Raw genomic sequence first — 24,040 nt, forward strand, 5'->3', positions numbered from 1 at the left:
AGCCCAGCCCGCTAGATTCATTTTTAGGCAGCATAAAGCACGTGTCGGCGCTTACTGCCACTGAGTAAAAGGGCCCCTAAGAATCTAAAACAGTGTTCAACATAGCTATAAAGAGCCTTACAGTTTTCACAGCCTACCTCAGAAAAGCAAGACTTTTTTGTTGTAGTTCTTTCTTGTTATTGTACTTCTCTAAATATTATCAATAAACATTTTTTGAACATAAAAAAAAAGTATATGTGTCATATGATATTCTGCCTCCACTGCATTTTCAACATACAGAGAGCTGCTGAGCTTGTTGGCACTGCCTTACTTTTGATACTAATGCAGTAGACAGCACTTGAAAATAATTTTAAGAACTGTCTGCATTTGTTCCAGGCTATTGGCTGTGATGAGTACCTGGGATCAGAAAAAGTGACAGACAAATGTGGAGTCTGCGGAGGGGATAACACTGCATGTAAGGTTGTGTCTGGAGTTTTCAAGCATACCTTAAGTAATCTTGGCTACCACAAAATAATAGAAATCCCAGAAGGTGCAACAAAAATCAACATAACAGAAATGGCAAAAAGCAACAACTACTTGGGTATGTCTTATTTTATTTTCATCAGGAAAGTATTAAAACTATGACAAAGTTGCAGAAAAGCATAAGCAGTTTAGGGACTTGTTTTACTAAAGGGCGTTGGAATCTGAGCTTAGTGCACCTTAACAAGGGACTGTCCTGCGCTCTAAAGCTCAGGTTCAACATTTAATTCTTTAAAAACATTTTCCCTTTTTTTTTCTTTGCAGGCCATGTAGTCATTAGCATGTGTTACCTGAACAAAGTTAACATGAGAATACTGACTGTTAGGGTTACCAGATTTCTTAATGAAAAAGAGCAAAAACAAAAGACTCTGTGGAGTGTTGATGTTCAAGATGTAGGCTTTATTAAGAAAATAATTCTTGATAATCCACATAAAAATAACAAGGACCCGATACACTTGGAACTCCGGACCCAACACGGTCTATGTTTCGACAATATAGTCTTCCTCAGGGGTCCCACACTGTGCACATGTTTTAATCAGCTCGCATTCAGAGCCTCTGTTTAGGTAAGTTGGAAATGGATTTCTATCATCCAGTTTTTCACGGTTTTGGTTACACACAGAGATTTAAAGTTATGGTATTTTTCTGTCCCACCACAGCTTTATGTTAGGTTCAGCGATACGGAGATTTATAATTGTGTTTTTGGTCTTGATATGATCAGCACTTTCGTATAAGTCATTTTTCTGACAAACGGCTTTTCATGCTATTATCTCTGCTGTGTCTACGTAGCATTTTTTAATATTCTTATGGCCGGCTTGTCATGTCCTGCAACCTAGGATTTTATATATAGATGTAATGTTCCTTTAAGGATGCTAGCATCAGTACAACTTTGCACATTAATAGGCACTTTACGCTCAGATAATATACAAGATGAGATCAATTTTAATTCAATCTTATTTTTTATATCCATGGGCTTTGCACTAATTTTTTAATTTCTATTTTATGTTAATTATTTTTGTAGCTCATTTGGACTTTTATTTAATCCACGAGTTTTTATCATAGGACCGAGAGGGTACGTATTCCTCCTTCTATAATGCTTTTACTTTAAGGTTTTTTGATTTCGGTCATGTTTCCCTCACAGTTGTTTCTCACCCTTTTGCTATTACCATTACACGATAAGCACTTCACAAATTTCCAGCCCTAGTGCTTCTTAACTTTTGTGGTTGTCCAGATATCTTTTCCATCATTATGCACCTTTTTCACATGATCACACTTTATTTGGTTCCAGTCATCTCATCCTATTCACACATGATGCCACTGTCAGCACAATGTCATCAATGTCACTTTAACTTTTACTTACACATAAAGGTTATCACACACGCATTTACTCATTTAATTATTATTCATAGGACCCCTGAGGAAGACTATATTGTCGAAACACAGACCGTATTGGGTCCGGAGTTCCCAGTGTATCGGGTCCTTGGAATTTTTATGTGGATTATCAAGAATGATTTTCTTAATAAAGCCTACATCTTGAACATCAACACTCCACAGAGTCTTTTGTTTTTTCTGGATTTGTATCTGTGAAATAACCAGGGTCAATTTTCTGGCTTGCGCTTCATTGAAAAAGAGGACATGTGGCCCTGCCCAGTTCTGCTCCAGCTCTGTCCCCAGCCCTGTCCCCACACAAATCTTGTCTCTTCTCCCCTGAGTCTGGGCTGCATCTAGAGAGCCTCTAAGCATGCATAGTTGTAACGCAATGATGTCACATGCATTCGTGTGATGTCATCGCACCATACCTGCATATGTTTGGAGGTCCTTCTGACATGCCCTGGGCTTGGGGCCTTCCAAAACATGGACAAACTGTCATGTTTTGGAAGTCCATCTTGACACCCAGACAGTCCTCTAAAAATGGTTTTTCTCGGACATCTGGTAATCCTACTTACCGTCTGTGTCATCCATTTAGCACACTAATCAGAACCCACTAGCTGAATAATGCTTCCATGCCCCACCCATTCCCCACCTTTTCCAAAAATAGTATGTTTGTTAAGTGTGTGTTAGGGCTTAACACCCTTTAGTAATAGGCAGTGACATAGTAAGGGGGGGGAGCAGTCCACCCCTTGCGCGGTCTTCCTCGGGGTGCTGGCACATCCTCCTGCTTTCCGCCCCCTACCCACTCCTCCCCCAGGCGCACACATGCCCTTTCCCTTCCCCCTGTACCTTTTTAACTTTGGCACGAACAACCATGAACTTGCTGATCGTGTCAGCTCTGGCACTCTCTCTGATGTCACTTCTGAGACCGCCAAAGCCAACGCGAGCAGCAAGTTCTTGGCTGCTTGTGCTGAAGATAAAAAGGTACAGAGAAAGGGTGCATGGCATGGGGAGGTGGGGAAGAGGGTGGGAGAGGGGTGCCACCACCCTGGGTGCCACTCATCCCCGCTATTGGTAATAGGCCCTTTATTATTAAGGCAAATAAAGCACAGTTACTTACCGTAACAGGTGTTATCCAGGGACAGCAGGCAGATATTCTTGACTGATGGGTGATGGCACCGACGGAGCCCCGGTACGGACAATTTTAGAGTGATTGCACTCTAAGAACTTGGAAAGTTCTAGTAGGCCGCACCGCGCACGCACGAGTGCCTTCCCGCCCGACAGAGGCGCGCGGTCCCCAGTTAGGATAAGCCAGCTAAGAAGCCAACCCGGGGAGGTGGGTGGGACGCAAGAATATCTGCCTGCTGTCCCTGGATAACACCTGTTACGGTAAGTAACTGTGCTTTATCCCAGGACAAGCAGGCAGCATATTCTTGACTGATGGGTGACCTCCAAGCTAACAAAAAGAGGGATGGAGGGAAGGTTGGCCATTAGGAAAACAAATTTTGCAAAACAGATTGGCCGAAGTGTCCATCCTGTCTGGAGAATGCATCCAGACAATAATGAGATGTAAAAGTATGAACTGAGGACCAAGTAGCAGCCTTGCAGATTTCCTCAATAGGAGTGGAACGGAGGAAAGCTACAGATGCTGCCATAGCTCGGACTCTATGGGCCGTGACAGAACCTTCCAGTGTCAGTCCGGTCTGAGCATAACAGAATGAAATGCACGCTGCCAGCCAATTAGACAACGTACGTTTAGATACAGGACGTCCCAATTTATTCGGATCAAAGGACAGAAAGAGTTGGGGAGCTGATCTGTGGGATTTCGTACGCTCTAAATAGTAAGCTAGAGCCCTCTTACAGTCCAAAGTATGCAGAGCCTATTCCCCACAATGAGAGTGAGGTTTCGGAAAGAAGACAGGCAGAACAATGGATTGGTTGAGATGGAATTCAGAGACAACCTTAGGGAGAAACTTTGGATGTGTATGCAGAACCACCTTGTCATGATGAAAGACCGTAAAAGGTGGATCTGCAACTAGTGCATGTAGCTCACTGACCCTCCTGGCAGAGGTAAGAGCAATAAGGAAAAGTACTTTCCAAGTGAGAAACTTGAAAGGAGTGGTAGCCAAAGGTTCAAATGGAGGCTTCATTAAGGCGGAAAGAACCACATTGAGATCCCAGATAACAGGAGGGACTTTAAGAGGTGGTTTTACATTGAAAAGACCCCACATGAACACCAGGGGATGAGCTGAGAGAAGTTTTCCATGAACCGGCTCATGAAAAGCAGCAATGGCACTGAGGTGGACTCTGATGGAAGTAGACTTAAGGCCAGAGTCAGACAAAGAAAGCAGATAATCCAACAATGTCTCCACTGCCAGGGAAGTGGGATCGAGATGATGAAGAAGACACCAGGAAGAAAATCGTGTCCACTTCTGATGGTAACATTGCAAAGTGGCTGGTTTCCTGGAGGCATCTAGAATGGAACGAACGGGCTGAGACAAAAGAGTATCATGAGAAGTCAGCCCGAGAGATACCAAGCTGTCAGGTGCAGAGACTGGAGGTTGGGATGTAGAAGGGTCTCCTGATGCTGTGTAAGCAGAGAAGGAAACAGTGGAAGAAGAAAAGGTTCCCTGGAACTGAGTTGAAGTAGAAGGGAGAACCAATGTTGCCTGGGCCACCTCGGAGCAATCAGAATCATGGTGGCTCGTTCCCTCTTGAGCTTGAACAAGGTTCTCAATATGAGAGGCAAAGGAGGGAAAGCGTACAGGAACAGATTGGACCAGTCGAGGAGAAATGCATCCGCTGCCAGACGGTGAGGAGAGTAAAGTCTGGAGCAAAAAAGGGGCAGCTGGTGATTGTGAGGCGCTGCAAAAAGGTCTATCTGAGGAGTGCCCCATTGAACGAAGATGGACTGTAGAGTGGAAGGATCGAGTGTCCACTCGTGAGGCTGGAGAATTCTGCTGAGCTTGTCCGCTAAGGAATTCTTTTCTCCCTGAATGTAGATAGCTTTCAGGAATAGATGGTGATCTATGGCCCAAGTCCAGATCTTCTGGGCTTCCTGGCACAAGAGGCGAGAGCCTGTCCCACCCTGTTTGTTGATGTAGTACATCGCAACTTGATTGTCTGTGCACAGCAGGAGGATTGTCTGTGCACAGCAGAAAGAGAAGATGTTGGAAGGCCTTGAGGGCATAAAACATCGCTCTGAGTTCCAGGAAATTGATGTGATGCTTCATTTCCTGAGCTGTCCAAAGTCCTTGAGTTTGGAACTCGTTCAAATGAGCTCCCCAGGCGTAAGGGGAGGCATCGGTGGTGATGATAAGTTGATGAGGAGGTAGATGGAAGAGAAGACCTCTGGAGAGATTTGAGGATATCAACCACCATTGTAGAGACTGACGAAGAGATGATGTCACAGATATGTGACGTGAGCAAGGATCCATCGCTTGGGACCACTGGGTAGCTAGGGTCCATTGAGGAGTGCGCAGGTGAAGACGTGCGAAGGGTGTGACATGAACTGTGGAGGCCATGTGACCCAAGAGTATCATCATTTGCTTGGCAGAGATGGAATGTTGTGGAAGCACCTGCTGACATAGAGATTGAAGCGTTTGAAGACGGTTGGATGGCAGAAACGCTCTCATGAGGACTGTGTCCAAGACAGCTCCGATGAATTGAAGTCTCTGAGTGGGGATGAGATGAGATTTGGGTAGATTGATCTCAAACCCCAGAAGTTGAAGAAACAGGATGGTTTGGTTGGTGGCCAGGAGAACAGTCTGAGATGAATTGGCCTTGATTAACCAGTCGTTCAGGTAAGGAAAGACCTGAAGGTGGTGAGAGCGTAGAAAGGCAGCCACCACAATCAGACATTTGGTGAACACTCTTGGAGAGGAGGCAAGACCGAAGGGCAGCACCTTGTATTGGTAATGACAACGATTGATCATGAAGCGTAGGCACTGTGTGGAGGCCAGATTGACCGGTATATGAGTGTATGCTTCTTTGAGATTGAGGGAACATAGCCAGTCGCCTTGATTGAGAAGAGGGTAAAGAGTGGCCAGAGAAAGCATTCTGAATTTCTCTTTGACCAAGCATTTGTTTAGATCGCGAAGATCTAGGATGGGTCTGAGATCTCCTGTCTTTTTGGGAACTAGAAAATAACGGGAGTAGAATCCTTGCCCCTTTTGATCTAGAGGAACTTCCTCTATGGCGTTCAGAAGGAGGAGGGATTGAACCTCTTGAAGAAGAAGGGAAGACTGAGAAGTGTTCAAAGCAGACTCTTTTGGTAGACCTTGGGCAGGAAGAGTCTGAAAGTTGAGAGAGTAGCCGTGGTGGATGATGTTGAGGACCCACTGGTCCGAGGTGATGGTTTCCCAACGGCTTATGAAATGAGTAAGGCGTCCTCCTATAGGCAGCGGAAGATGGGCAGATGGAGGGATACTGGCTATGTCCTGGAGAACCAAGTTAAAAGGGTTGTGAAGGTTTTTGTGGAGGAGGAGGCTTCACCTGTTGTTGCTGCTGTGCAGGTCTAGTGTTTTGCCTTTGTTGTTGCCTCTGACGCCTGGGTTGTTGAGCTGCCGGTGGCAAAGGACGAGCCACAAATCGACGCTGGTAGGCCGATTGCTGACGAAAAGGCCTGGTAGGTGGGGTCTTCTTTTTTGTTTTGAGGAGAGTATCCCATCTAGTCTCATGAGCCGAAAGCTTTTGAGTAGTGGAGTCCATGGATTCTCCAAACAGCTCATCCCCCAGGCAAGGTGCATTAGCCAGTCGATCCTGATGATTGACATCAAGTTCTGACACTCTGAGCCATGCCAGTCGGCGCCTGGCCACCGACATAGCTGTGGCCCGAGAGGTCAGCTCAAAGGTGTCATAGATCGACCTGACCATGAACTTTCGAAGTTGTAAGAGCAATGAAGTAGTTTGGCGAAAGGCAGATTTTTTACGGTCAGGGAGGTACTTCTCAAAAGCAGTCAGATTTTGTATGAGATGCTTGAGATAGAATGAGAAGTGGAAAGCGTAATTCCCTGACCTGTTGGCTAACATCGCATTCTGGTACAACCTCTTGCCAAATTTGTCCATGGCTTTACCTTCTCTGCCAGGAGGGACTGAGGCGTATACACTAGCTCCCGTGGATTTCTTTAGAGTGGATTCCACTAATAGAGACTCATGTGGGAGCTGTGGTTTGTCAAACCCAGGAATTGGGATGACTTTATATAAGGAGTCTAACTTGCGGGGGGCTCCAGGTATGGTCAAAGGTGTCTCTAAATTCTTGTAAAATGTCTCTCTCAAGATGTCATGGAGAGGTAATTTGAGATATTCCCTTGGAGGTTGGTCAAAATCCAGTGCATCAAGAAAAGCTTTGGATTTCTTTGACTCAGTCTCCAAGGGAATAGAGAGAGAGTCACACATCTCTTTTAAAAAAGATGAGAAAGAGGTTACATCAGGTCTAGAGGATGGGTCTAAAGCAGAAGGATCCTCATCACCAGATGAACATTCCCCTTCAGAGAGAAGAGGGTCCTCTGAGTCACCCCACAGATCAGGATCTCGAACTTGAAAACTGCGGTCTCGAGATTCCGGTGTGGAGGGTTCCAGGTGTCGGGATTTGCGTGCCGACTTACCTGACCTCATAGACACGGTACTGGGAGACATTAAAGGCTGCATCGGTGCCGAAGTCTGAACAGCCTGGTGTTGAGCTCTTGGTTCCGGTGCGAGGACTGGCATGGAGACCGAGGAAGCAGAATGTACCGGTACCGACAAAGTGGATGCCGAAAGAAGGGGCTGTTCCACTGTTGGTACCGGTGGCTCAGACCGGACCGGGACCGGAAGGCTCGGTGCCAAAAGTGCAGGAAGGAGTTGTTGCAACTGTTCCTTAAGCTGCACCTGCAGGACAGCGGCGATCCGCTCGTCCAGCGAAGGCACCGGTACCGCCTTTTTCTTCTGCGGTACCTGCGGTGCCGCTCTACGCCCCGAGGATGAGGAACCCGAGGTCGAGGGGCTCACCTCTAGTGGGGCGGAGCGCTTCCGTGGACGCCTCGAGGTCGGCAGGACTAGGCTCGCTGCTACTGAGACCGGAGGACGCTCCAACGGGGAAGGCTTCTTAGCCGGCTTACCTGAGGGATGCGACGCCGACGCGGTATCGCGCGGTGTTGACGAGGTGGGTGCCGACTGAGACGGGGCCGATGTCGGTGCCGGTGCCGCAGAGTCAGACATCTCGGCACCAAACAATAATTGCTGCTGGATCTGCCGATTTTTCAGAGTTCTCTTTTTTAAAGTCGCACAGCGGGTGCAGGTAGACGCTCGATGGTCAGGACCAAGACACTGTAGACACCAGTTGTGTGGGTCAGTGAGTGAAATTGGTCGTGCACACCGCTGGCACTTCGTAAACTGGGGTTGAGGGGGCATGAAGGTAAAAACGGCTTCTGCCAAATCGAAGGCCGAGGCCTCGATGGTGGCAACAGGCCCCGCTGGGGCGAATTTGAAAGAAGTGAAAAAAAAAACCAAAGTTTTTTTTTTTTTTTTTTAAAGAAAAGAAAATAAAAGAAAATGAAGGAAACAATATTTCCTTAAGGGTTTACGCGAGCGGGAAGGCGATAGGAAAAAAGTCTTCAACAGCCGTTGAAAGAAACGCGTCTTCTTAGCTCCGCGGAAACTAAGAAACTGGGGACCGCGCGCCTCTGTCGGGCGGGAAGGCACTCGCGCGTGCGCGGTGCGGCCTACTAGAACTTTCCAAGTTCTTAGAGTGCAATCACTCTAAAATTGTCCGTACCGGGGCTCCGTCGGTGCCGTCACCCATCAGTCAAGAAAATGCTGCCTGCTTGTCCTGGGATAAAGATACAGATTATCTGCTGTGAGATGCTTGTTTTGTTTTTTAAAAATATATGTTTGTTATTATTTATGGTCAATTTTCAAAAACACATTTGGGAAAAAAGCACCTGCTATTCAGATAAATGCTGCTGGAAGGGATATTCTCCCTGTTGAGAGGTTGCAATTCTGTAATATAGGCATATATATAATAGAATCTAGACCAGGGGTGGGAAACTCCGGTCCTCGAGGGTCAGAATCCAGTCGGGTTTTCTGAATTTCCCCAATGAATATGCATTGAAAGCAGTGCATGCAAATAGATCTTATGCATATTCATTGGGGAAATTCAGAAAACTCGACTGGATTCTGGCCCTCGAGGATCGGAGTTGCCCACCCCTGATCTAAACTGTGTCAGGGCAGGAAAATAAGTATCTATTAAATGTTGGAACTGTTTCTTGATGCCAGCAAATATGGATGAATCTGTTACAGTAAACAGTAAGATGTTTGAGAAGCTGGGCACATGATGGAAGGACATTGCAGATGGTAGGAGTCTGATCAGCAGACAAGATTCTTGTTGCTATATCAAAGGCAGACTGACACAAATGATGTAATTTAATAGTAGTAGCAAAAACGGACACCAAACACATGCGCAGATCATCTACAGGGAAAGCAGATGGTCTGCTCATGTGTCAGGATCGCACATTAGCGATCTGTGAGGTCAGAGGGGGGGGGGGCGTTCCTGCGACTGCCCTCATTTTAATTTTTTTGTTTCGTGAATTGGTCGGGCCTGCACGGATTGGGCACTGAGAGTCAGGTTAGTGAATCTAGCCCTTAATTCCCTATTGCCCCAGATACATTAGGTAGAGTGTGAGCCCACCAGGATAGATAGGGGAAAATGTTTGAGTACCTGGATGCTAAATGTCAGGCTAAGTCTAGGAATGTGGTCTGTATATTTTGAGATCCAGAACAGCTTGGGTACTTTCTTCAAACAAACTCCATTGTCTCCCCTGGGTTGAATTTATATTTTCTGGTTTGCCTTTACCTTGCCTTTCCTTTCAGGATTCTCAAATATTGGAGCCTATTTGCTGAAGTGTGGTAAGGGATTTGCAGTTACTGTTCCTTTTTTCTTCAATGCATTGACCCTTTCCCCTGCAGTCCCCTGCATAATATCTTCCATGTCTCTGTAGCAATTCTAATATTGTGTAAGCCACAATGATTCCTAGCTGACATTTGCGGGATACAAGAGTTGATATGGTATGATATGTAAACTACTTAGGTTATAAGTGGTATATAAATACTAAAAATAAATAAATGGGCATATAGCCATTAATTCCAAAAATTGGCATATTTCTAGCCATGGCACAAGTAGCTTTGCTGCATGGGAAAGACCCTAGTTAAGGGCGTACTAGGTTATTTTTCCTATAGATTTAGTTAAAGGGCCACTTAGTGCATGAGTGAACACTTAGAGGGGCATAATCAAGAACAACATCTAAGTCACCTTTTGGCCTAAGGCCCTAGGCGTACAAAGTAGGTAGCAGGGAAATGTCCATTCTCGAAAAAAACATCCAAAATATGTGTGGGGGAGGGGGTTTCGAGAATGTCCTACCTGTACATTCAGCAGTTTAATTGCCCAGACCGCCACTACATGTATGCTTACAACACATTCCCAACCATAAAATCGCCAAAGTCCCAAACACTGATACCCATGAACGCCCCCCTTTCCCCCCGCAGGCATCATGGCAGGAGGGATGCCCAGTCCCTCCTGCTGACACCCCCAAAAGTGGCCCACCCGGACCCCCCCCCAAGGTCACCCCTACCCCCCCCCCCCCCCAAGGAAACAAGTTGCCTGGGCTGCTGAACTGATCGCGGCAGCCGCGATCAGCTCAGTGGCCCGATCTGGAATTTATACCTGTTTTGACTTTGTCTAAGTCAAAACATATAAGTTCCGTCTAGCAACCTGTCAAACTTTTTTAATTATGGCTGCCAGACAACTAAGTCTAGGTTGGCCCACATCCCACCCACCTCCCGCCCTATACACTCCTCCAAAAACGCCCCTTTTTGTTCTGGGCGTACAGAGGCAGTGAAAAGGCCTAAGCTGGTTTTAGATAGATCTAAAACAAGTTTTGATTATCGGTACTTGAACAATGGATGACCTGTCCTTTTGATTGTCCAAGTACCGACTTATGCCGGTTTTTGGACGGGTTACTTATTTTATTATGAGCCCCTTAATATGCATAAGTGAATAAAGTACCCTCATACCTGCTTCCATGCTACTTAAAATTAAGCAGCTTCTTACACAATTTCTCTTTAAAGATAATTTTATAAGCAGGTGCCTAGATTAAGAGGGCAAAAAGGGATACAATTTTATAAAGTGGGTACAATTTTATATAGTGGGTACAATTTTATATAGTGGGTACAATTTTATAAAGACTGTGTGTGTATAAAATACTAGCCTAAGTGGCAGAAATTGCACCTATGTTGCAGGTATGGACAGTTGCTCCTGCTCAAAAACAAATGTTAATGTCCATCTAGATTACTTAGGTATGCATATAAACTAGTGCAATTTATAATCTATGGGCCCAATATTCAGACTGTGGAAGTTAGCCAGTGGTGGTGTTGAGCCTGGATATTTAATGCCGGGCTGATTCTGGTGACCATAATTGAATATCCAGTCTAATTTCGGCTGCTAGAAAATTAGCTAGCAAAATCAATATTAAACACTGGCTAGCTAAGTTTATAGCTCAATTTGGCCATTAAAATTAGCTAGCTAGCACTTGAAAGTTTGAAGATAGCAGGCTAAGTGACCATCTTGCACTGGATTTTAGCCAGCTTGGCACTATTTAACAGGCCACGAGCTATGCCTGACTGGTTAAAGATTAGTTAATATCTGATGGTATGTACCTACTTGACACTGAAACATGTAATAAATGGTTTTAGTATATGTTAAATTGCTGTAGCGTGTTCTAAAAATATAAACACAAATTAACCCCCTTCTTTACAAAGCCACACTAGCGTTTTTAGCATCGGCCACGGTGGTAACAACTTGGATGTTCATAGGAATTCTATAAGTATTGCAGCTGTTACAGTGGCGGCCAGCACTAAAAACGCTAGCGTGGCCTTATATAAAGGAGGGGGGTAAATTTTATATTGCATATAAAATTTGGCATTTTAAAAAAGGAAATGGCATTTTTTTCTCCTATATTTCCTTACTTGGTACTGAGAAGCATTTATTATAAAATTCTTTAAGGACAAGACAGGACTACACCAGATAGTGAATTTTTAATCCCCTTATGCAATTTTGGAAGTGCTGCAATATTAAAGTTCATTGAACACAACAAGGGGGTTTAAGCTCAAAAATTCTTATAAATTACCATTGAGGGTAATTTTGTCAAGTACATGCTACCATTTATTTATTTACAAGCGAATTACATGCATAAATTATTAGAATACTGGCATAGACACACACATGTATGCACATGAACATGTAATTGCCAAAAGTATGCCTTACCACTGTTTTGTTATAGCCTCAAAGACGAGATTGGAGGAGTTGTTCCAAGGGGTGGGTGGGCGGTATAGTAATAAGATGCCCAATGGGTGAGCGCGGAGTTCATCATTGACAGAGACAAGCATATATTCTAGAGAGGCGTGAGTGCCCTTCTCGAGGAGCTGGACGTCAAAGAAAGATTTGTAGAGCAGTGCCAGTCCGCCTCCTTTTCGGTTGGATCTGGGGGAGAAGAGGCCTTCATAACCATGGGGGAGGAGTTTGTTTTGTGTAAAAAGATCATCTTTGGCGATCCATGATTCCGTGATGCACAGGAATCCAGGGTCGAAGGTCTAGAAGGTCCTTCAAGATTTGGGTCTTATTGCATGCTGATCTGGCATTGCAATAAAGAGTCGGGACTGGGGTGAGAGAGTCAGAGACAGCATTGGGAAGATTGGCTGGGGGCATCTGCAAAATTTAAAATGCTAGTATTGTAATGCATAAATAGCTGGTCCATCTTTGGACATGTGAAGGAAAGAGGGGCACTCCCTAACTGAAGAACCATGGGGTGGAAGGAGACGTACATAGATGGATCAGAAACTGGTTGGTGAGTAGGAAACAGAGGGTAGGAGTGTAGGGCCACTACTCGGACTGGAGGAGGGTCACGAGTGGGGTCCCGCAGGGCTCGGTGCTCGGGCCGCTGCTATTTAATATATTCATAAATGATCTAGAAACAGGGACGAAGTGCAAGATAATAAAATTTGTGGACGACACCAAACTATTTAGTGGAGCTCGGACTAAAGAGGACTGCGAAGAATTGCAAAGGGACTTGAACAAACTAGGGGAATGGATGATGAGATGGCAGATGAAGTTCAACGTTGAGAAATGTAAAGTATTACATGTGGGAAACAGAAACCCGAGGTACAACTATACAATGGGAGGGATGTTATTAAATGAGAATACCCAAGAAAGGGACTTGGGGGTAATGGTGGACATGACAATGAAGCTGACGGCACAGTGCGCAGCGGCCACTAAGAAGGCAAACAGAATGCTAGGCATAATCAAGAAGGGTATTACAACCAGAACGAAATAAGTTATCCTGCCATTGTATCGGGCAATGGTGCATCCGCATCTGGAGTACTGCGTCCAATATTGGTCACCGTACCTTAAGAAGGACATAGCATTACTCAAGAGGGTTCACAGGAGAGCCTTTCATGGAAAACCTTTCATACGCTGAGAGATTGGAGAAACTGGGTCTCTTTTCCCTGGAGAAGAGGAGACTTGGGATATGATAGAGACTTACAAGATCATGAAGAGAGGGACAGATTCTTCAAACTTTCGAATAATAAAAGAACAAGAGGGCATTCAGAAAAGTTGAATGGGGACAGATGCAAAACGAATGCTAGGAAGTTCTTCTTTACCCAATGTGTGGTGGACACCTGGAATGCGCTTCCAGAGAGCGTAATAGGGCAGAGTACGGTACTGGGGGTTCAAGAAAGAATTGGACCATTTTCTGCTGGGTATAGATAGAGGATTACTGCACAGGTCCTGGACCTTTTGGGCCGCCGCGTGAGCGGACTCTGGGCACGATGGACCTCAGGTCTGACCCAGCAGAGGCATTGCTTATGTTCTTATACTGCAATTACACCACTACACAGCAGGGAGTGCTACCTCACACAGTGGAAGAGTACAGATAGGGCAACCTTGCTGAGTCAAGGGAGCAGGACTCAGATAAGGAGGAGATCATATGCCCTAGAGTGGAATGAATCAGAGAAACTCCACAGGAAGAGACTTCCAGAGAGAGGCTCGGAGAGTAGAGATCTCCAGAAGGAGAGATCTTCCCTAGCTGTGGGTTGAGGGGATACAGGGGAAGCAGACTGGTCACTAAGTGATTGTGAGAAAGACTGGCAAAGCAAGACAGTGGTAATCTGTTTACTAAGGTAAGCCACCTTGTTATGATGATTCTATGTGTTTTATTCTGGGATTTGTCTGGGATCAGACTGGAATACTTAACTAAAGAAAGGCTGTCTTTTGGTGTTGAGAAACTACTTCTCCTTTCCCTGAGCCTGTGAAGTAACTGGGCTTAGGGTTCTGAACTAATAAAGAGCTTTGTTGCACCATTTATGTGTGTCTCTCTGTGTATACACAGGCTTAATTACAAAATCTGTTCAGGCTCTTGTATATTGTGGCAATGATGGTATAAGCTTCTGCTGCAAAGAAGATGATTCATGTACCTCTAGGTACTCCAGTAGAGTAGGTTTTTCAAAAGGGACTAAGGAGACTAGCTTCGTCCTGGGATAGTGATATGAAGAAATCGGTAAATTTTGGCTGCAAATGTAGAACAACGAGGTTTGAGAATCACTCAGCGATTATAGAGGACCGCTTGGAGTGATCATTTCAATATTAATGTCCTCGTTGTACTACATTTGCATGGCAGTATCGGAGACTTCTAGACAACTCGGAAAAGACCTCGGTAAGCCATTTTGATATTCCGCCGCTAAAATACTTGCACACTAAACCAGCTGGAACCAGTTTAGCGAGTACGTTAATTGCAGATTTTAGTTTTGAGGAGGGTGGGCCGGGCCAAGCCAATGGCTGAGGTTTGCGATGGCAGGAAGGAGTTGGCATCCCTCCTTCCTTTGTCTTCGGCAGGTCTGCGTTTGTGTGTGCGGGGGGGGGGGGTGTGCATTTTGGAGTGGGGGTGAGGAGGGAGGTGGCACTTTGTCAGGGGGGAGCTTTTTTTTTTTTTTTTAAATCGAGCAGTTATTTTGCACACAAAATATCTCCCAATTAAAAAAAAATTGTTTAAAAATGGCAGAAGCCCTAAAAGCAGTGACAGGAGGCTGCTTCTCCTTTCACTACTGTCAGGGTTCTACCCTGACTCAATCGCTTTTGAGTCGGAGTTTGCATTCAAATGATTTGCATCTCCGTGCAAATCATTTGCATGCAAACTTGAAAGTGAATCAATCGTTTTAAAATCAGCCAGGAATCAGCCAAAAGCAATTGACTCCCTATCTTTTCATGAATCTGGGCCTATGTGTTTTGTTCTGGGGTTTGGCTGGGTCAAGACCGGGACACTTGACTAAAGAAAGAATGTTTGCCTTTTTGAGTTGAGAAACTATTTTTCCTTTCCCTGAGCCTGTGAAATAACAGGGCTCAAGTTTCAGAACAAATAAAGAGCTTTATTACACCTTTTATGTGTCTGTCTGTGTGTACACAAGCTTAATTACAAAATCTGCTCAGGCTCTTACAGGCTGCTATAAACTTAGCTGGCCAGCGTTTATCATTAACTTAGCCAGCTAAGTTTATAGTGGCTAAAAAAAACAGTTATTCAGTGCTGGTCACTGGAAATGGCCTGGCATTGAATATCCAAGTTCAGCACAGATCACGGGAGTTAGGCCAGCTAACTCCCATGGTCTGAAAATCAACCCCTAAGTATTTAAACACAGCTTACCTCATCTGCTGCATGATCAAGTTGGACAGTTTCAGATGAAACCACCAGTTCATAGAATCAATTTGCAATCTTTATAGTCTTTCCAGCTTTCTTCATGTTACCCAAAGTTGTCTTAGCTTTTAATTTTATCATCTGTTTATCCTTAACGGAGGTTTCACAATGTTTTATTGTGCTTCCGTTCCCAGTGCTCAAAATCCAAATGTCCAAACTGTTCTTTCCTGTTTCATTTCATGCAAAATTAAGCGTAAAGCAAAGCAGCTGACTACCATGACTGACTTATATCTTTTACAAATAAGCCTGTGGCCCCCCTCCATTCTTTTCCTGGCGTGTCTTCTGCTCCCAGGGCTCTGCAGGCATTTTACATTGGAGATGCTGAACGAAGCCATTGAAGGAGAGAGAGAGAGAGAGTTTATGTAGTAATCCAGAATTATTATGTGCATCGTAATATTGGTCTTTTTGACCCACACTTATTTAGAATCTTTTGTAGGGAGAGGAGGTGATAGCAGATGTTGTGGATGGATAGACTGGATGGGCTATTTGGCCTTTATCTGCCATCATGTTTCTGTGACAACACAAGAACAATGTCTCACTCTAAATTTGTTGGATTCCTATTTGTAGGACTCAATATAAGTACTTAAGAGTTGCCATACTTGGACAGACCGAAGGTCCATCCAATCCAGTATCCTGTTTTCAAAAGTGGCCAACCCAGGTTACAAGTACCTGGCAAGACCCCAAAGAGTAAAACAGATTTTATGCTGCTTATCCTGGGAATAAGCAGTGGATTTCCCCAAGTTCAGTGGCGTAGTCCATCGTGCCCAACAGTCCGCTTCCACGGCGGCCCCTAGGTCAAAGACCAGTGCCCTAACCGAAACTAGCCTTACCTGCGTACGTTCCGGTTCAGCAGGAACTTGTCTAACTTTGTCTTGAATCCCTAGAGGGTGTTTTCCCCTATAACAGCCTCCGGCAGAGTGTTCCAGTTTTCCACCACTCTCTGGGTGAAGAAGAACTTACTTACGTTTGTACAGAATCTATCCCCTTTTAACTTTAGAGAGTGCCCTCTTGTTCTCCCTACCTTGGTCCGTCCCTACCTTGGTCCCTACCTTGGTCCGTCTTCCTAGAGGCGCGGCACACCTCCTCCTCTTCGCTCCCCCCTGCTCATCTCATTGTTGCACACACCCCTTGCCTTCCCCTGTACCTTTTTTACTTCCCCGGTGCAAGGTTGCTGCCCGTGTCAGCTTTGGCGCGCTCTCTGATGCCACTTCTGGGACCTGCACCTAGGACGTGACGTTAAAGGGCAGCCGACACTGACGTGGGCGTACCTCTCAGCCAAAGAAGTTAAAAAGGCACAGGGAAGGAGAGGGGGTGCATGTGCGGCAGGGGGAGGTAGAGAAGAGGGTGGTGGAGGGATGCCATCGCCCTGGGCACTGCTCACCCTTACTACGCCACTGCCCGTTCATTTTAATAATAGCTTCTAGACATCCTCTTGATAGCTTCTGGACATCCTGGATCATGAAAGCTAATATAGTACATATCATATGTAGAGACCTTAAAAAAAAAAAAAAAGGAAGTCCGTGCACAGCTTTCAAGATACAGGGCAGGCAGACTGAGTGAAGAACTTGGACATAAGTCATACAATAGCAAATATAACACAAATACCACCTTTATTAATGAAGCTGTATCAAAATAGTTCATTAGCAAACAACAGTGGTACCTCAGAATCCGAATTTCTCCAGAACTCGATCATTTTGGAATCCAAACTTTTTTTTGTAGTAAATTTTGTCTCGGAATCTGAATGCTGCTTTGGAATCCAAACCCAGGTTGCTCAGCCCAAAGCTTCCCCTCTAACGCAGCTTCCAGTTTCTGCCTGGGAGGAAAGCTTTTGGCTGAGCAATAGTTGCAGTTCCTGTATGCTCAGATCTTGCTGCCTCTGCCACGTGGGACCGATCTTGCAGCCTCAGACAGATGGGTCCGATCTTGCTGCTTTTTCCAGGGGGACCCGATCTTGCTGTGTCAGACAGGTGGGCCCAATTTTGCTGTCTCAGCCAGGGGGCCCCAGTCTTGCTGCCTATGCCAAGAGGACCCAATCTTGCAGCCTCTGCCAAGGGGACCTAGTCTTGCTGTTTCTGCCACTGAGCCAATCTTGCAGCCTCAGCCAGGGGGACCAGATCTTGCTGCCTCTGCCAGGGGGACTTGGTCTTGCTGTTTCTGCCACTGAGCCATTCTTGCTGCCTCTGCCAAGGGGACCTGGTCTTGCTGTTTCTGCCACTGAGCCAATCTTACTGCCTCTGCCAGGGAGTCTTGGTCTTGCTGTTTCTGCCACTGAGCCAATCTTGCTGCCTCTGCCAAGATTGGCATGACCTGATCTTGCTGTTTCTGCCACGTAGGTCCGATCTTGTTCCTGCACAGCCCTCAGGCCACCTTTATTAGCCATGTGTCCAGCGGAAAATAAAAGCAAGAGGAAAGCTGTTAGAGCTACAATTGAAGTTGCTAAGCATGAAAGCATTGCTAAGCATGAAAGCAGTACACGTGTGGTTGATCTTGCTGTTATGTTTGGGATGCCTAAATCGACTGTGTGTACAATTTTGAAAAATAAAGACACTATCAAAGCAGCTAATGTGGCCAAATGACATCTAGGACGTCAAAAAGCATAGGAAAGATGGAAAAACTGCTCTCTATTTGGATTAATGAGAGACAGCTTGCTGGTGATGTGATTTCAGAGACAATCATTTGTGAGAAAGCCAAAGTTCTTCATGAAGATCTAGTGAAAGGCCTGCCTGATACTACTGATGAAAAGTGGTTCAACAACTTTAAGAATAGGGCTGGGATCCATAGCGATGTTATGCATGGGGAGGCAGCCAGTTCTAATCTTGTAGCAGCTGAAGAGTTTGTAAAGGAGTTTAAGGAGTTTGTGATCAGTGAGGGCTATGTTTCGAACCAAGTGTTCAATTGTGACGAAACTGGCCTCTTTTGGAAAAAGATGCCCAGGCAAACCAGCTTTTCTTCTCAAAGGAAGAAAAACTGGTACCCAGCAAATAAGCCTTACTCTTTTGGTGTGTTGTAATGCTAGTGGGGACTGCAAGATCAAACCTCTCCTTGTATATCATTCAGAAAACCCACTGGTCTTTAAGAAGAATAACATCATTAAGAGCAAACAATGTTATGTGGAGATCGAATGTGAAAGCATGGATTACCAGGCAGTTCTTCACTGAGTGGATACACGAGGAGTCAAAAGACGATCTAAAAATATCGGCGCATGTGATTGTTGAATTTTAAAAGTTAACAGTAAGATTTTAAAAGTTATTCTATGTGTGATTGGTAGCCAATATGCAGCTTGTAAAAGTGGTGTAACGTGGTCATATTTTTTTGAATTTGTAATAATTTTTATTGCTGTATTTTGTATTATCTGTAGCCTTCTTATTTCTTTATTGGTTATGCCATGGTATAAAGTATTGCAATAATCTAGCCTAGAAATGAGTGGATTAAAATGTTGAGAGTTTCAGGTTTTAAAACTTTTGATAATGATCTGATGAGACGTAACTTATAAAAACAAATTTTAACTACTGAACTAATTTAGTTATGATAAGAGAGTTCCCGATCTAGTGTTACTCCCAGTATTTTTGTTGTAGTTACAATTTGGAGAGGGATGTTATTTAGGAATATCTGTGATGAAAATTTAAGATCTTTTTTCCATGGGAAAAACATTACAGAAGATTTTGTTGCGTTTAAGGCCAACATATTGTCCTTAAGCCATTTGCTGATTTGTTTTAACTTGTTATTTATAGTTATTGTCTCCTTTGGATCTGCTGAGTTTAAAGGGTACAGAAGTTGGATGTCATCCGCATATGCAAATGAAGAAAATCCGATAGACTGACTGAGGGTTAGGAGAGGTGATAAAAAGATATTAAATAAAAGTGGGGAAAGAATTGAACCCCGAAGGAATTAGTGAAGTTGTTAGATGATGAGTTATTAAAGATAACTTTAGCTGAACGATCTTGAAAGTATGATTTAAACCAATTTAATACTTGGTCGGAAATGCCAATTGAAAATAGTCTTTTGACGAGTAGATGATGGTCTATTGTATCAAATGCCACAGATAAATCAAGTGAAACCAGAAGAACAGATTTATGGTGATCTAAATGGTACTGTATATTAGTTGTGAGTCTTATCATGGAATGTTCAGTTGAATGATTTGATCTAAAGCCTGTCTGATTGGGATGTAGTGTGTGAGTTTTTTCTATAAAGTTGGTTATATGATTAAAAACAACTTTTTCTATTAATTTGGCGAGGAAGGGAAGATTGGCTATGGGTCGGTAGTTTGATTCGGTTGCTATTGCTTCTTTTGGGGTTTTTTTTATAATTGGTCGGATGATTGCCTCTTTCCATTCTTTTGGTATGAGTCCTGTTGTTAGACTAGTTTCTATCATTCTCTAAATAAAAGGACCAAAAAAAGAAAATATAATTTTAGAAAAAATGGATAAATTGAATTAATGTCTGTACCCTTTGTATTGATGCTTTGTAAAAGTTTTTTAAGATCTTCTGAAGTTGGCATATTAAAATTAGCAATTTGGAGATAGGTATTATTTGTATTTGTACTTCGTCTAGGCTAGAATTAGTATTTGGGTTGATGCTGTCTAATTTTATTTATCTTATTAACAAAATAATCAGCAAGATTTTGGGCACTAGGTCTGATTTCTAACGATGGATCTTCAATACTTTTTGGGACTGTGAGATTTTTTAATATTGCAAAGATGGCAGATGAGTTTTTAGCACTGGCTATTTTGTTAGAGTAGTATAGTTGGTTTTTTTTGCTAAATTTATTATGTTTTTATAGTACTGCATTTGTTCTTTATATTTATCTAAATTTTCTCTTCATTTAGTATGTCTCCATTTCTGTTCTAAAGATGAGTTGTTTTTTGATAAACAAGAGTTCATCTGTGAACCAGGGGTTTTTCTTTTTTTTTTGATTGATAGTTTTCCTGCATATCGGGGCCAACTTTCCTATCAACTGTTCTGTTGCATTGTGCCAAGATGTAATTTGTTTGTTTATTGGTAGAAGCTGAATTCTTCGAATTTTATGTTAAAGGATGCAGCAATCGATGAAGGTTCAATTTTGTTATAGTCTCAGAAAGTAATCATTTTTGGGAAAGAAGAATTCTTAGTGGATTTAAGACAGTAGTTTGTAGTAATTAAAAAATGGTCTGACCATGGGACAGAAGTTATGGTAGGTTTTAAGAAGGCATCTTTTTGATAAGTAGGAATGAAGATCATGTCTAGTGTGTGCCCGGCAGAATGGGTAGAGTCCTTAACCAGAGTGGTGAGATTTAAACTTATTCAATGATAATATTCAATGATATAATATAATTGAACATTTTAGAAAAGTTCAAAAAGGTCGTCATCATCAAACCACTTTGGTACGTTGGTTCGCGCAAAAGACACCACCAGAATAGACACCTGAATTATCTGAACCACCTGATGCCAACAAAGAAGGTGATCCCAAGCCCTCTACAAGTGGTACCTTGACAAGGAGCATAAAAAGGAGCAGAATGAACACATGCTTTCACATTCTATCTGCACCTGAACCACCAGAGGCTAATCTGGAAAGTGACTTGCCTTCCTAACAATAATCTACCTCATGTTCCAGGTTCCAAATCATGATTGGTAATCATTGGCTACTTTAAATTACTCTACTGAACATTACTGTACTGTACTGTATTACAGTATCATTGGTTAATACAGTATCTAAGAGTGTTATGAATAAAAAATTACAAAACAAGCTGGACTTATTTCACAGAGGCTTCGGTGTTGCTGGTCTTGTCCACTGCTTCTTATCATTTTAAATGCTACAGCGCTGAAACTAGACGATAGCCAGCGTTTCACGATAAGATAATCATTTCTTCAGGGCTCTGGAATTGCGAGAACAGTAGTTCTCCCGCGTTCAGTTCTCTAGTTTCAGCGCTGTAGTGTCTAAAACAATAAGAAGCAGCGGACAAGACCGGCAACACAGAAACCTTTGAAAAATAAGTCCAGTTTGCTTGCTTTTCTTTTTCACAGACTGGTTTCTTTACATTACAGTACTGAAAATTACTGTACTGTATTATCATTGGTTAATATCTGAGAGTGTTATGAATAAACATTACAAAACAAAACTAGTGTGTTTAATGTTATATTTATTTGAAAATGCAGTTTCTATTGTTTTCAATGGGAAAATTTGTCTTGGAACTCGAACTGAGTTCAGGAACGGATTAATGCCGTTTCTATTATTTTCAATGGGAACAACTGTCTTGGAACTCGAATGTTTCGGAACTCGAACTGAGTTCAGGAATGGATTACGTTCAGATTCCAAGGTACCAGAACGGATTAATGCCGTTTCTATTGTTTTCAATTGGAAAAATTGTCTTGGAACTCGACCATTTCGGAACTCGAACTGAGTTCGGGAACGGATTAAGTTTGGATTCCGAGGTACTTCAAACCCTTCTTCAGGTATGTGAAAGGGAAACAACCAGCCAGAGAGGAAGTGGGACCACTGGACGACGGAGACAGGAAAGGAGCGATAAAGGAGGAAAAAGAGATAGCTGACAGGTTAAACAAATTCTTCTCGTCAGTCTTCACCAGAGAGGATACATCCAATATCCCAGAACCCGAGGTGATTATAAGTGGAGAACACGACGAAAGGCTGGTACAACTAGAGGTAAGCAAAGAGGATATCCTCAGGCAGATAGACAGACTAAAGAGTGACAAATCACCGGGCCCGGATGGCATCCACCCAAGGGTACTAAAAGAACTGAGAAACGAAATAGCAGAGACACTTCACCAAATATGTAACCTCTCCCTAAAAACTGGGGAGATCCCAGAGGACTGGAAAATAGCAAATGTCACGCCCATCTTTAAAAAGGGATCAAGGGGTGACCCGGGAAACTACAGGCCTGTGAGCTTGACCTCGGTTCCGGGAAAGATGATGGAAGCAATGGTAAAGGACACAATCTGCGAACACATAGAAAACAATGGACAACTGAAGGCGAGCCAGCATGGCTTCTGCCAGGGAAGGTCATGCCTCACGAACTTGCTGTACTTCTTTGAGGGAATAAACAGCCAGATGGATAAGGGGGAATCCATAGACATCATTTACCTTGACTTCCAAAAAGCCTTCGACAAGGTACCTCACGAACGGCTACTTAAAAAGCTGTGGAACCACGGGGTGCAAGGGGATATCCACCGATGGATCAAACACTGGTTGGCAGGCAGGAAACAGAGGGTTGGAGTAAAGGGTCAATACTCAGACTGGCAATGGGTCACGAGCGGAGTTCCACAGGGGTCGGTGCTGGGACCTCTACTATTCAATATATTTATTAACGATCTGGAGACGGGGACAAAATGTGAGGTTATCAAATTTGCTGATGACACCAAACTCTGCAGCAGGGTTAGAAACACGGAAGACTGTGAAGACCTGCAAAGGGACCTAACGAGATTGGAAGACTGGGCAAAAAAGTGGCAAATGAGTTTTAACGTAGAGAAATGCAAGGTCATGCATGTAGGGAAAAAGAACCCGATGTTCAGCTACAAAATGGGGGGAACACTTCTAGGGGTGAGTAACCTTGAGAGGGACCTGGGGGTGATGGTCGACACATCACTGAAACCATCGGCGCAGTGTGCGACAGCCTCAAAGAAGGCAAACAGAATGCTGGGCATCATCAAAAAAGGTATCACAACCAGGACGAAGGAAGTCATCATGCCGGTGTATCGCGCAATGGTGCGCCCGCACCTGGAGTACTGTGTTCAATACTGGTCGCTGTACCTCAAGAAGGACATGGCGGTACTAGAGGGAGTGCAGAGGAGAGCGACTAAACTGATAAAAGGTATGGAAAATTTTTCATACGCTGACAGGTTAAAAATGCTGGGGCTGTTCTCCCTGGAGAAAAGGAGACTTAGAGGGGACATGATAGAAACCTTCAAAATTCTAAAGGGCATAGAGAAAGTGAATAGGGACAGATTCTTCAAACTGAGGGGAGCCACAAACACTAGGGGTCACTCGGAGAAATTGAAGGGGGATAGGTTTAAAACAAATGCTAGGAAGTTCTTTTTTACCCAGAGGGTGGTGGACACATGGAACGCGCTTCCGGAGGATGTGATAGGCCAGAAATCTGTACAGAGGTTCAAGGAGGGTTTGGATAGGTTCCTGAAGGAAAAAGGGATAGAGGGGTACAGATAGAACTTGAGGTAGGTTATAGAAATGGTCAGAAACCACTTCACAGGTCGCGGACCTGATGGGCCGCCGCGGGAGCGGACCGCTGGGCGAGATGGACCTCTGGTCTGACCCAGTGGAGGCAACTTCTTATGTTCTTATGTACCACTGTATTTTGATACAAGTTATTTCATGCCAATTTTACCTCAGTATATCATGCCAATTTTACCTCGTTACCATAGTTGGAAAA

At 43.9% G+C, this 24,040-nt stretch overlaps 1 protein-coding gene across 4 annotated transcripts in view; it reads left to right on the plus strand.

The window, feature by feature from the left end:
- The window catches only part of THSD4 (thrombospondin type 1 domain containing 4), a 1,080,479-nt gene that overhangs the window by 884,177 nt on the left and 172,262 nt on the right, over positions 1–24,040 (plus strand). For all 4 annotated transcript variants that reach the window (XM_033919867.1, XM_033919866.1, XM_033919868.1 and 1 more), the window contains one exon: positions 376–580. In XM_033919867.1, the coding sequence (XP_033775758.1) occupies positions 376–580 (205 nt within the window). The remainder of the gene's footprint in view (positions 1–375; positions 581–24,040) is intronic.

The sequence above is a fragment of the Geotrypetes seraphini genome, chromosome 14 (genome assembly GCF_902459505.1).
Source record: "Geotrypetes seraphini chromosome 14, aGeoSer1.1, whole genome shotgun sequence".
Lineage (NCBI taxonomy): Eukaryota > Metazoa > Chordata > Amphibia > Gymnophiona > Dermophiidae > Geotrypetes > Geotrypetes seraphini.